Source organism: Trachurus japonicus, chromosome 23, assembly GCF_045865225.1.
Source record: "Trachurus japonicus isolate A0001 chromosome 23, Traja_1.0".
Lineage (NCBI taxonomy): Eukaryota > Metazoa > Chordata > Actinopteri > Carangiformes > Carangidae > Trachurus > Trachurus japonicus.
The window spans coordinates 25,450,710-25,465,193 of record NC_140929.1 but is presented as its reverse complement, the minus strand read 5'-3'; the positions used below and the strand labels follow the sequence as shown (position 1 = coordinate 25,465,193).

At 43.2% G+C, this 14,484-nt stretch overlaps 1 protein-coding gene across 1 annotated transcript in view; it reads right to left on the bottom strand.

Moving 5' to 3' along the window:
- Positions 1-14,484, bottom strand: part of LOC146963116 (copine-8) — a 117,762-nt gene that overhangs the window by 55,941 nt on the left and 47,337 nt on the right. The window contains exons 5-6 of the mRNA XM_085769751.1: positions 12,770-12,809; positions 1,852-1,928 (exon numbers count right to left, since the gene is read on the bottom strand). Coding sequence (XP_085625877.1) covers positions 1,852-1,928; positions 12,770-12,809 — 117 coding nt within the window. The remainder of the gene's footprint in view (positions 1-1,851; positions 1,929-12,769; positions 12,810-14,484) is intronic.

Genomic DNA, 14,484 nt, shown 5'->3' with positions numbered 1-14,484 from the left:
AAGTAGAAGGATAATCTATAATGTATAACGCACTTTATGCTATTATATGTGAATTCAAACTTTCTTAAACAAAATATAAAGCGTTCAACTTCGACAGTGTGCTTCATCTTGCATGAAAATAGATACACCATCTTTCAAAGGTTATCAATAAGAAGTCTGCGAACTGCATAAACTACCACATCCTGCTTATTCCCAACCGTCCACTTTTTCATGAACTTTTTCAGTAAGTTTCTGCGCCCAGGTCACTTTGTAAACCTGCAGCACTGACGGTTGGTACAACAACAAGAACAACATGAAGCTTCTGTAGAAGTATAATAGGCTCAGATGCGTGCAGGGGAACATATGTACATACATACAAACAGATGCAGGGATCAAACTCCCCATGTGTTACTGCCTAACAAACCTAATGAGTAGGATCAATGTAATGAGGCTCAGTGTTGTTATATACAGGAAGGCGTGTAGGAGGTTTGTGTGTACACAACATACGTGTATGTGTGTGTATGTTAATTAGCAACTACTGTAGGTAGGCTATGTATTGCTCCTCAGTTTAGTTCCCTCAGAAACAGAAGCCAGGGATGGACCCATGATGCTGCTGGAGGTCCTCCAATTACCAAGCAGCAGGTATTCTTCACTGAGAAAATGTAAACACATCTCACAGCTTCCTGACTGACAAATCAACACACTGGAGGATATTTCCACCCACTGAACTGTCACTGTAACTTATGTGGCTCAAAGGATTTCATTGATTTTCTGTTGGATATACTGATTTTCACACTGTTTCCGAACAAGTCTGCTTGTTAGTAAGTGAATAGTGGATTTACAGTTACGGATTCACAGATGGTTGAAAGGAGTCATTTACAAAAGTTCTTGGGTAATAGATGCAAACTTTGCTTGGATCACAGATCACACACTGTGTTTTTGTTTGACACAGCACACTATTAAGAGCTTTGAGGAATTGTTTGAAAAGCAAAAGTGCAAATTGTTAGCACACACCACACACACCGAGCACCAAGCACCAAGTATCATGCCGAAATGTCCTCTTCTAAAGTATATCATGTTATTAGATTAGAAATGCTGATGCATTGATGTGAACACTTAAGTCTTATCATATGCAAGCCTTTTTTTTAAAAAGTATTTTTGGTGCTTTTTGCCTTTAATCTGTAGGAGAGTTTAGAGAGACAGGAAATGAGGAGGCAGAGAGAGGGGGATGACATGCCGTTAAGAGCCACTGGGGAAATGGGGGGCGAGCAGCAGCGAGGGCTGGAGCCTCTGTGGGGGGCCTGCTCAACCCACTGGCTATACGGCGCCCCCATATGCAAGCTTTTGACCATAAATACATCATTACTTTAATGTGCAAAACCACAAGAAACTAGAGTTGTGGCATTAAAAAGTATTGGAAGGTAATTATGTAGAAGTTTAAAGCAAAAATGAAATACAAGTACCTCCAGAAGTAGAGAAATAAATGTACTTCTCTCTACGTAGTGTAGATACTGTGAGAGTTGTAGACATTTTTCAGTGACTATATATATTTGTGCAGAAAAATGTCTTGACATTTTTCAACCATTAGCACAAAAATGTCTCTGCAGAGAGTTGCAGCAACTCATGTCAAGAGCACTGATTTCCCTCAGTCGTCATATTTTTCAGGCACAAGCAGCAGAGAGACATCATAAATAATGAAACTACAGCAGATTGAGAGAACAAACAACTGCAGATGTACTGTAAAACAGGCTTGCACATGCAGGAGCTCCCTGCAGCCTTGGTATAGTCACATTACTCCGCTTGCAGTGACCATCAATCAACCTTGGTCACATGATCATTGATGTATTGGCAGTTATGGGTATACGTGCTCACCCCAGAGCTTTCTCCAAGCGACTGCCCAACGATCCGACCACCTCTCCCAGAGTACAGTGGGCCTGCCCCAGGAAATCCTGCAGAGTCAACAAGAGAGAAGTCAAGCTGTTAAGAAAACATATTTCTGTGATCCAGACAAACCATTACACAAAGTATACACAAAAAAATTCAAACATTAAAACAAAACTGGATTTTTTTAAAAACAAGCTCAGCATAATGAAGCTACAAAATTGCTGCCCTCCCTGATCTCTATACATTGTGCAGCCCGACGGGTTCAAACCCTTTTAAACGACTCTGCATTCCCTACTGGCACCAGAATATTGGCAAATAGATTGAGTCTTCCTCCCACCAGCCCTCACACCTGCCCCCCTCTGCTCCCTGGCCACTTCCCTGGTAAATTAAACCACCATCACATAATGAAACTTTACAGCTGATGCTGACGGAAAGGCAGAGAGATGTAGAGAGGTACAGAAATGCATGACTGTCAGTCCTGGAAACATTCAAGCTGTCTGTCAGCAAAATAAAATGGCAATGAGTTTATCCACGGATTCCTCAAAAAACAGACAAGGTATAAAAACAACTACTAATGTATGGAAGCTATTACAGAAACATCTTTCACCTGGGGGCACACTGTTGGGAGCATTTTTCATTATTGGATGGACACTGTAATATCTGACTGGAGCAGCTCCAAGCAAGCACTGACATAATAGATTCTCTTTGCTCCATTGATTAGCCTCTTGTGTTATCTCCATCTCCATCTATCTCCTTAGCTTTATGTCTGCCTCTCTAGCTTCTCAGTGTCATCGCTGATGAGTACACACAGTCACATGACTTAACTTTGTCATAAACTAGATTTCTTTAGCCGTAATAAATTACTAATAATAAAAATAATAAAAAGTGTAATAAATTACACTTTCAAATGTTTTTTTTCTCCTCTGTGTCTGATGCAGAGGCTGTGCAGTGAAGTCACAAATCTCCTAGCAACTGCGACTGTTGCCAGCATGAGGTCCATCGGTAAATTGGCTGTATGCAACTAATGGCTAAATATATAGCAGCATGGGCTAGAAAAAAAAGTTAATGTTGTGTGGGTGTAGCTCCATTAACTAATGTTCCAGAAAGCTGAGCTGTTTGATAGATACGTACGGTTGCAGTGAGATTCAAAGCAGAGGTGTTCAGGGGGAGTGTAAGCAGGTAGATTATGGAGGTTAAGAACTTAATAGATACCGGTATATCAGTGTTAAAGAGGAACGCCTTGTTAATACAGTACTTCTCATAAATGAGTCCAGAACCGAAGCTATTTACACTTTTATGCTTAATTCTTCAAATCTGCTAAATTACTGGAAAAATCCACATGTCAACCTAATGTTTGGTGCCAGATCAGACCGTGTCCACATGTAAACGCAAACGGCCGAAACCAGATTCATTTCTATGCATTTGAGATTATCATTCACACCTAAACGGCATTTTGGTGGTAAAAACTGATATTTTTAAAAACTCCTTATGGGCAGTAGACTTTTCTAAATGCTGTTTTCACAGCATTTAAGGTGTGGAGAAGGAAAGTAGAGGTTTTGGTTGCACAGGGGGCTGGACCTGGGGAGTGTGTTGCTGCTTGCAGATTAAGCAAACAAGATATATTACTTGAGGAGTTAGTTAATTAAAAAGTTTTATTACACAGCTCTATTAAATGCTGTATTCTGATTTATCAATTAGCTGCATTCTCAGGTCTGTTATTTCTGTATAACAGACCGTTGCTATGTATAACAGACAATTGTTATCTTTCCATTAGGCTACCAGGCTACTTCAGAAAAATAAAAAAGAGAGGAGAGATTGAAACCCTTCATTCATCAATGGCAACATCCAGTTTAATGTGAATTATAAATAAAAGTTTTTATTGACTCTCTGCTGATCAGTTGTTGCTATGGGCGCAGATTTAGGCCTTAACCGCAGAGGCAATCACATTTTAACCAAAATTTTGTCTCAAATAATTAAGTAAGCGGGATAATGTATAGTGGGCAGGTTATTATCGGAATTATCATGTATGGATAAAACCTATTCATCCTGTCGGGGTTTATTCCTCTATAACAACCTACTCACTATCCCCATGTCACACCCTCACAATGTGACAACCCCTGTCATATTTACGTTACATTTGACCTATAACTGTCATTTAGCACATTAGTCTTTTAAGTCAATATACAAACTCTTTACAAAAGCCAAACTACCTTTAATTTCTACAGGTGTTGTTATGGCTTTGTGCCATCAGATGGATACCACATTTGAAAGCACAGAATGAGCGGAAAAGCATGTTAACAGTCATGTTCTGTAGAAAATACCTCTGAAGTGGCTTCCTAAGTAATTTCAAATAAATAGCACTGTATGTGATTTGCAATGCATTTCTGAAATGTATTCAAATTGGACATGCAGCACTGGGATCAGCCTTGCTTCCTATGCCATCTGCATATACTGACACAAATTAGTGCATTTTCGGTGCCACTCTCCCCCACTCTCTCAACCTCTCCCTCCATATTCCACACTCGTTCTCACCCGGTTCCCAGGTGTGCCTGCAGCCTACAGCTCCCATGCTAAAACACCACCTAATGGATTGTCTCTGCACCTATCCCTCCTGAGACGTGCATCCATCAAGGCCTGTGAGATAGTATGCTGCCTCCGAGCCAAACACGCCTGTCTCTTCTTGTATGAGATTATTGATTTCCAGAAAGTGAGGCAAGGGGAGGCAGAGTGGGGAGGGGGGTGTGGGGGAGGGTGGAGAGAAAGTGAAAGAACAAGGGTATGACAGCGAAAGATGACAGAATGCCACAGTGAGAGGAGAAGACAAGAAAAAGAGATGAGGGACACACAAGAGGAATGAATGCATCAAGAGGGACAATAAAGTGACATAAAACAAAGAGAGAAAAACCTGAGGGGGACTTAACTCACTTCTGAGAGACTGCGTGTCTCACTGTGCTATTAAATGCATCTCGGTTTCATCTGGTCGCTGAATGCAACTGAATGGCTTTTATTTATCTATTTTAAAACTGCAAATCTTAAACGTACTGCTATGAATCGAGGTGCGACTGAGAGAGCAGAAGAACGGATCATACAGCCTCACGATAATCATCTCTGAGCTGAAGGTGAAGTAACACTGGTGTCAACTATACCACATCAAGTGACTGACACCAATGGAGTCTACTTGAAACTAACATTAGATAACTAAAGTATCACCAAGATATACCTCAAAATCAAAGAGAGATGCCTTTTCTTTTCTATTTCTGTGAAAACAAAACAGTTCTGTTGAAAACTGTTGAGCTGTTATAAATAAAGGCACTGCACTACAAACTACAGCATAGTTATCAGGGATGTCAGGTTTTTCTAGCCCTGACACTATTACCAGTCTAGTTCTTGTTAATCTAGTTCACATATTTATACACTTGATTAAATCGTCGAAAGAACTCAGTACTCTTAATCTCACACCTCATCCATTAAAATGGTCAACTTCGAGTTACTAAGTTTAAATTATTTAAAGGATATGAATACTAACCCGAGTGGTTGCTTTGCGTAGCAATAATACAAATACAAAATATACAAGGGCACAAAATAGAACACAGACTTGTTACCTCAGTGGTTATAAAGTATTAAAGCATACGCTATCGTCTGCATTACTTTTTTTTCCCCTTTACAACAAACATTTTCATTTGTAGCAAATATAAACTTCTTCTTTTTTTAACCAACAACAAAACCACTGTATCTTGTTTTCACAAACATTTCTGAACCCTTTTCTTTTTCTTGCATATCTTTAACAGTTCAACATGTCAGTCTATCTGGAGGCTTGTGTTGCCTCTTTGATCTCTTTAGTTGTGGAGTGGTGTCTCCAGACCTGGGAACAGGGGCAGGTGGAGCAGCCTGCACCGACAGTCCATCAGGTGCCACATCGGTGTGCTCTGACAGTCCCTCATGTGACAACTCAGTGTGCTCTGGTGTCCCTGGCACCATAACACAGTCTCCAGACACACACTGAGGACCTTTCCCTCCCTCATCATGGCGGACACGCAGGTGATCCTGGTGCCTGCGAACCTGCCCACCATCAGACAAGTCCACCACAAAAGACACTGGACCCGTCCGGTGGTGAATGACTCCTGGTAACCAGGGCGACCCTGTGGCAAAGTTTTTAACATACACACAGTCCCCTGGGTGAAAAAGTCTCTCCTTAGCATGTTGCTCTCATCTAGCTTTTTGCTCATCCTGCGACCTGACGACTCTCGCTCTGATGTCTGGGCGGAGGAGATCCAGATGAGATTTTGGTCTCCTTCCCAGCAACATCTCCGCTGGGGGCAGTCCTGTAACAGTGTGGGGTGTAATCCTGTAATTGAACAGGAAACTGGAAAGCCTGGTTTCCAGAGAGTGTCCTGACATTTTTCTCAGTCCTTCTTTCAGAGTTCCAACAGCTCTTTCTGCTAAGCCGTTGGAGGCGGAGTGGTAGGGAGCCGTGCAGACATGACGGATCCCGTTTTTCTCCACAAACTCCTTGAAAACCTCGATGACAAAGGTTACAATCATGTCTGGCAGTCCATGTGATGCAAATATGCCTCTAAGTGTCTCTGTAGTAACTGGGGCAGTGATACTTGACATGATATGGGCCTCTAGCCACTTTGAATATGCGTCCACCAGCACCAAGAACATCCGACCCATAAATGGACCAGCAAAATCCAGATGAAGCCTGGACCATGGACGGCCTGGCCACTGCCATGGGTGAAGCGGCGCTGATGCTGGCATCTTTTGGTTACTCTGACATTGTGAGCAGCACTCGTGTCCTTCTCATTGTCCTTTATTGCAAACTGCGTCAGCTCTTAACACACACAGACCGGTTTCGACAACGTCTTCCTCAGTGTGCACGAGTGCTGCTGGCCTTTCTTCTGTTTCTTTAAGTGTATCTTCTGGCCGTGCACCTCTTCAGTTTGTTCCTGAGAGTTTTTATGGAGAGTGCGTGTTTTTCTTTGTTTTCAACTCTTTGACATTGTGAACATGCCTTTACCTTTTCTTCCAAGGCACAGTCCATCCCAGTCCATCCACCACAGAAATGAGCTGGCAAGGCTCTTCATACGGGATACCCCAGGGTGGGCATCATGGAGCTCCTCCATCACTTGTGCTCGCCCTGGAGGAGGAACAATCACTCTGGAGCCCCAGAGCAGACAACCATCAACCTAGGGCTGGGCGATATGGCAAAAAACGTTATCACGATATGTTTTTCCATATTGATCGATTCTCGATATCGTCTCGATATGTATTTTTTGCTGCCGCTGCCAGTTCAAGCAGCATCCTGACTGAATCCTGAAGAAACCAGAGAATGTGTTCAGTTTGGGAGGATGACATGAGTTCACTTTAATGTTCATTAAGGGTGGAACAGTTCAATAATCCACAGTTTGATTTGATTTACATTGTTGTTGCTGTTGTTTTCTGTTGTCTTTTTTCTACCATACATCAGCTCTAAAATGTGTCAATCATGAGGCTTTAGTCTTTCTAGTTATTTGAACAGGTTGTAGACAAATATTTAGCTATTTAGCTGCTCTGACACCAGGCTTTATGCCGAGCCCACTCTGATGAATCCAGGTGTGTCTGACTCTGACCTCAGTAGTCACAACAACTGTCAGACACACCTGGATTCATCAGTTTGTCCAATAATGTAAGACAGGAAGGAAAGGAGCCTGTTTGAGCTCAGGAAGTAGTGGAGCTGTGCATAAAGCCTATTTATTGATCTGACTCGGTAACCACGAGCGCAGTTCACGTCAACTCAGGTGATCTGCAGGTTGTTGTTTCACTTCACCGCTCCGACGCGACGCTCCGTGTGTGTGTGCGCGCGGCGCTGACAGAGAGAGAGGGAGGGAGAGAGGCTGTCGGCGCATACTGTGAGTGGATTTGACTCCGCGCGCACTGTCCGCGGACTTTTGCGGTTTCATAGGCAAGCATACAGTATCACATTTGAAACAGATTGAGTCCGCGCGGTCATAAAAATTGAGCTTTGCACGGAAGGGACCGGCGGACGCCCGCTTTGGGTCCTCGTCTGCCTCGAGTGCGCGCGGACATCCGCGGAGTCAAATACGCCGGAGTATGTGGGGGCCTGAGCCTAGCGCATGTTCTTCACACTGTACATGAGCAAACAGACATGTTACCGCAGAATAAACGTCACAAGCAGCTCCGTGTTTCCTCCACTTTCTGACCGTGGTAGGCTATCATCAGGTTGCTCTGACTCCACACTGACAGGCTTCTTTAGCCGGGACAGACGAACTGATGCTCCACACGTTCACAATCGCTTCAGTTGCCATCGGCTCCACCTCCACTCATTTCCTCCCTCTTTTACAACTTTCACTTTATCACAGCTTGGGATCAATAAAGTATATCTATCTATCTATCCATCTTATCCTTCCTCCCTTTAGCTGCAGCAGCTCAAACAAGCTCTGCATGCTCAGGACAGGAGGCGGAGTATCAGACGGAAGTGTGGCCGGCTGCTGTCGCGCATATTTACTTTCATGTGATATCGAGGAATAGGGCCATAGCTTATTATCGAAATCGTTCAAAGATTTATCGCGATCCCGTATCGAGATCGTTATATCGCCCAGCCCTACATCAACCACACTCAACTCAAGTTTGTGCTTGACAAAAGGTTTGAAGTCCTCCTGCTCTACAGTCACAGGCCAACCTTGCATCACCCATCTCTTAACCTGTGATAGCACTGGGTCTCTCTCAGTCCATAGTTAGATCTGTTTTGCTGTCGCTGGAGAATTTGACAGTCTGTCCATCAGAAAAACTGTCTCTGGGGGCTGACCAGTGTGGCTTGATGTGTCAGGGAGAGGCAGGCGGCTGAAGGCGTCAGCATTTGCATTTTCACTACCGGCCTTGTACTCTATACGATAATGAATTTCCCCCCAATTTAGGTGAAATTTCTGTAGGAGATCACAACCCAACAAACTAGGCCCCTCCCCCTCAACTACCAGCAGTGTAGCTTTAGCTTTCTGTCCATGATACTCAATGTCAAATACTGAATGCACTCACCCGTATATGTTCTCAGTCTTATATTAGTCTCTTTAAGTTCAGGTGCACATTCTGAGCTCCACAACTGGTGGAAAGTGCCTCGACTAATCACTGAAACTGAGGCACCAGTGTCCACTTCCATCTTCAGTTCACTGCCGTTTACCTGAAGTGCTGTATAGATGGGCTCAGCCTGGGGCTGGCCAATGACATTGAACATGTTGAATGAACACTGCTCCTCGGACTCTTCAGTCTGCAGGTGATGTGTGTTCATCTTGGGCTTTGGTTTTCCCCATTCCTTCTTTGGTTTATTTTTAGCTCCCCTGCACTTTTTAGCAATGTGTCCCTTTTTCTGACAGTTATGACAAACCGAGTCCTTAAAACCACAGTCATTTGCGAAGTGAGCTCCCCCACAATGGTAACACTCCACAGACTTTAATGGTTTGCCTCTTTTCTCTTTGGACATAAGATGAACGGAGCATGGCTGCGGACCTCCGTTAGCATTTTTAATGTCTTTAGTGTTGTTTGCTGCCATTTCCATTGCTTGGGCGATCTCCAGCGCCCTTTTGAAGGTTAGCGTGGCTTCTCCCAACAACCGGCGCTGCTTAATCCCACAAACTAACCTGTCCCGGAGCATGTCCTCGAGCACAGCTCCGAAATCACAGTGCTCCGATATCTGTCTCAGCTCTGCGACAAACGCAGCCACCCCCGGCTTGCGTGCATGAGTGTGGAATTTGAAGCGCTGGACAATTACAGATGGCTTTGGGTTGTGGTGATTCTACACCATCGTCACCAGGTCTTTGAAGCCGATGTCTCCTGGTCTCCGCGGCGTGGCAAGATTGCGGATAAGCTTGTACGTCTTGGCCCTGCACACACTGAGAAGAATCGACTGTTGTTTCCCTCGTCTGTAATGTCGTTAGCCAGGAAAAAGTGCTCCAGTCTCTCGATTGACTCCACCCAGTCGCCGCCCTCCTTGACAAACTCGGTGAGCGAACCGACGGTAGCCATTACTGTTAACTGCGCGCCAACTTCTTCTTCGAGTCACAGCGGTACCTAACGTTACTCGGCATAAATCCTCAGCTTGACTTGTGCTTTTTAATCCTCGTCGCCAGTGTAGTAACCCGAGTGGTTGCTTTGCATAGCAATAATATACGCAGATGTAGGATATCGTGTTTGCTCATTTACTCACATTTGCAGCTACATACACACATTAGCCAGCAGGCGGAACATTGCATGTGCAACACAACAGGTGTACCTATTTTACCAGGGTGGGGGAACACGAGCCCACTGACAAAGGTTTCGGGGTGCAGCCCTCTAACGCAGCAGTGATCTACATTCACTCTGCAACAAATACAACGTTTGTTGAAGCTAGAGAAGCACTTAGTTTTCAGATTGGAGTTTCTTTCTTCTCTGACTATCTTGCAGTGTGCAGTGACACACACACTGACAACAGGCAAGTTTTAATTTGGGCTCGTCAGTGACTTACTCACTGAAATAATATTAATCAGTAACAGCTGATATCATGTACCACCAGTGACGTTTGTTATTTTAATCACAAAAAAATTAGAAGCTGCAGCTGAATGTTTTCTACACTGCTTTGTGGATGATCATTAACATTGGAGTTAAGTGTATTTTTCCAACCTTGGAGTCATTCACCACTATGTTCAAATGACATTTCACATTCACACCAGCTAATTCTCAAGAATTTGCTGGCATCCAGCTATGAGGTTGCAACCCATCACCTCACCACATGCCGTTCCAAGCATGTGGAGGAACGGCCCTACCTAAAGCCTGAGTTGGTCTCCTGTTGAAACATACAGCAACAGTCAATAAGGAAGAGGACCTGCTTCATGTGTGGATGAAAAAGTCTCATTCTAACCAACAGAACTTAATTTCAGGTGACTACAACTTAAAGGGATAGTTCAACATTTTGGAAAATTTGCCTATTTCAATAATCCCTATGTTATAGGGTTAGGTTCATTACCATTAATTATCGGTGCATGTTGTTTTGAGAGTCGTGGGGCAGAGCTGTTCAGCGAACACAATGGAGGTGAATGGTACAGGTCCCCTGTCTCTCAAAATTCATCAAATACATGATCCAACAACTCCAAAACACTCATGTGGAGAAGATGTGACCTGCACATTCACCACGCTATGAAATAATTATGTAACATTACAGAGACAGAGTTATTTTCGAGGCAAATGCATAGCAGGAAGTACATTCCAGACACGGCTGCTGGGCGGAGTGATTTCAAAACCTCAAGTAGTTCAGAGTATTTGCTTCATGTGTCGTAATGTTACATAATGATTATTTCATAGCGTGAAAAATGTGCATGTCACAACTTCTCCAAGAAAGCACTGTTGGATTGTGTATTTGATGACTTTTGAGGGACAGGGGATCTGTACCGTTCTCCTCCATTGTGTTCACTGAGCAGGATCCCAAAACAACATGCACCGACAATTAAAGGTAATGAACTTACCCCTATGACTTTAGGATTTATGGCAATAGGCTAATTTGCCAAAATGTTGGACTATCCCTTTAAGATTATAATGATTATTGATTTCAATTTTTGCCTAAAAAATATTGTTATACATTAATTTTCACCTCATGTCTCAGTATCCACGTCTTCTTTTCCCTGTAACGTGACTCTTGTGTTTATTACACAAGATGGGGAGGTCATGTGACGTTCTATGCTATGTGGGCTGACTGGTTGGGTTGGACAGTGAAAAGCAAACAGTGATCAGGCCTAAGGGCTGGAGCGTGGTGCCTCGGGGCGAAGTGACAGTTGCAGCTCTGTGCTGACTGTGGTGGCACAAAAGTCAAGAGTGCAGTTTTTTTCACAGGCCCACGTACACTCACACAATATTGAAACAGTTCTCTTCCACGCAGTGCCCAAAAACTGCTGAACACATGCATGACTGGACCTTGGACTGTAAACACTGAAGCTGTGATATAAATATCCAGGTCATTTGATAAGAGTTTAGGAGTGGAAAAAAACAGCTACATAAGGGTTGTTGTGTAGTTTTTACTGCCTCCTTTCAGTTTTATTGTTGAATGACTTCCTTGCATTAGACAGCGATAGCCTGGATCATTGTTGGCCGTTACCGCAGCCAACACCTGCTCAAACACTTCTGAGATAGAATTTGTATTTCATGAAAACAGGCATGAGCACATGAGATTACAGTCTGACACAAAACTCTAGGAATCGCACACTGAGAAGCACACTGAATATATCAAAGCTGTCAATTTAAACATTCTCCCTATTGTTGAGAAATAACAGTGCCACCCTTTACAAGAAAAAAGATGGACATCAGTTAGACATCAGACAACAGTAAGATGAGTAGATTGTGAGTATAAAGCTACCTCCAGCTGCTAGCTTCACACCAAGACTGAGAACCAGATCCACATAACTACATTTCTAAAAATTTGCTACAATCTGCATCCACTTCTGAACTACACTCCCCATGATGCAGTGGGCAGGAATCAGGACTCAGCTATTCTTTATACCAGCAACAACCAAGTTATCACATTGTTGATTCTAATTACCATTATGCTAATCACTGCAATCAATGAGGGGGAAATAAAGCAGGGTGGACAAGGGAAATCAGTGTTTATTTAATTTCCAAACGAACTACAGGTCATTCTGGGAATGTGCTATTACAGTAGATGATAAACACACTCATTGTAATGGCCAGATTACTGTTATGTGGCTGAAATGAGGCTAATGGGAGGTAATGACAAGGACAGCAATCATGCTTACACAAACACTCACTCACACCCACATGTTGAAAACGACAAAAGTGTGCAGAGGGACAGAAATACATTTGAGTGTACATGCATCCATGTGCATGGGAGCAAAAAAAACAACACTTAATCGAGACAAGTTTTGGTACTCACATGTTTTGACAGGTTGGCACTCTTGGAGTCAACATCATACCTACAGAAAAAAAAGATATGAGAGCAGGAGAGTCAGTGCATTAAAAAGCGATGGAGGGTGACGGGAGCTCAGCTGGCAACACAACAGGGATTACAGACAGGGGGAATCAGTAATGGGGCCAAGCAGCTTGTCAGCAAAGATCTCACCAGAGGCTCTGGGTAGTTCACTTCCCAACATCACAGGCTTACAGGCATCCTCCATTAAAGTGACACTAAATGGACTAATTGGCAGTCACACATATGAATGTGAGAGTATATGTGTCTGTGCTTGTGAGAGGCAGATAAGAGCTGAAACTGAGAAATGCTGCGCTAGTAAGTAAATACTGTATGTAAATAAGTGCCTGTCCTCCTTTGGGTTTCCATCTCTGCTCATTAGTGTTACTTCTACTGGGCCATTGTGCTATTTTTGTGATGTATGTTGGAAAATGATTCACTTTTTTTTTTTTACTCCTTCATTCCACCTGCAGGCCCCTCGTACATGTAATACTCACTGAGAGGAAAATTTTGTCCAGAAATGGCCCCTCCAGTGCAGAGGCTACTCTAAAGAATGAGAGGCAATCAGACAAGCCATTCATTCAGCAATTTCAGGTCATTTCACAGCTGAGGTCATTTCACCCACCACTAAAAATGGATTGCCCTTTGCTGGGTAATATTTTGGGGAAGGAATCAGAGGCAATTTAGTTACATTACAAAAGTGTTCTGTATAATATGTACCTTATGTGTGTCTGTTGATGCGTGTGCTGCACATTGAGCAATTTGAACCCTGAATTAATATGAATCTGAAGCATGACTGAGTATCTAAAATGATTAAATACAATGTGATATCTCCCCTTCAGCGCTTATGCTCAGTCTTTTAAAAAAAAATAAAACTCTCTAACTCTGGCTGTGCACCACACCACACAGTCATCATCTCTCCTCTAGTCTTGACTATCGTCACTTGACTAACAATCATTGGACCTTTACTTTATGGATCTATACATCAACTAAATACATATTTTTGCGGATGGAGTTAGCAGTCCCCGCCCTCGTCCCTACGTCACCACATTCACGCGCATCCCTTGGCTGCACACACAGAGAGGACCGCCCCTTTATGCCGTTCTCTCTACTCATTGGATAAAGGTTGTAGGATACAAGGAAAGTTTTCTCCTCGGCTTACAGCAGAGCAGAGTGACTGACAGACCCGTGTTTCGGACCAAACACTCTATATAAGTGATTGCTGTCGGAAGATATAACTATTTAAGACTTATATTAACACAAACATTCCGCTTACTTCTGCTTTAAAGCTACCAAGACACCAAACACATGCAAAAGAGGCCTGTAGAACAGGAAACTGTGTGTATGTTGGCACACACACTGAGGTATGCCAGCAACACACCTTATTTAATGTATCTGTTATTTCTTGAGTTAATCCTGTGAAATTAACAGTGCGCTACTGTCACTGTTTTTGGGTCCAACTGTAATGCAAACACTTACTATATTTAAAGGATAATTTCCGTTTTTTTGCAACCTGGACCTTATTTCTAGCATAAAATACAATCATTTTACTCATCCAGACAACTTTGGTGTCATTTGGAGTTGTTTTGACGAAACTAGCCCCAGTGGAGCGGCGCGTATATCCGTATAATGCGAGAGCATGGGGCACGCAATGCAGCCTCTAAATAACACATAATCCGCCG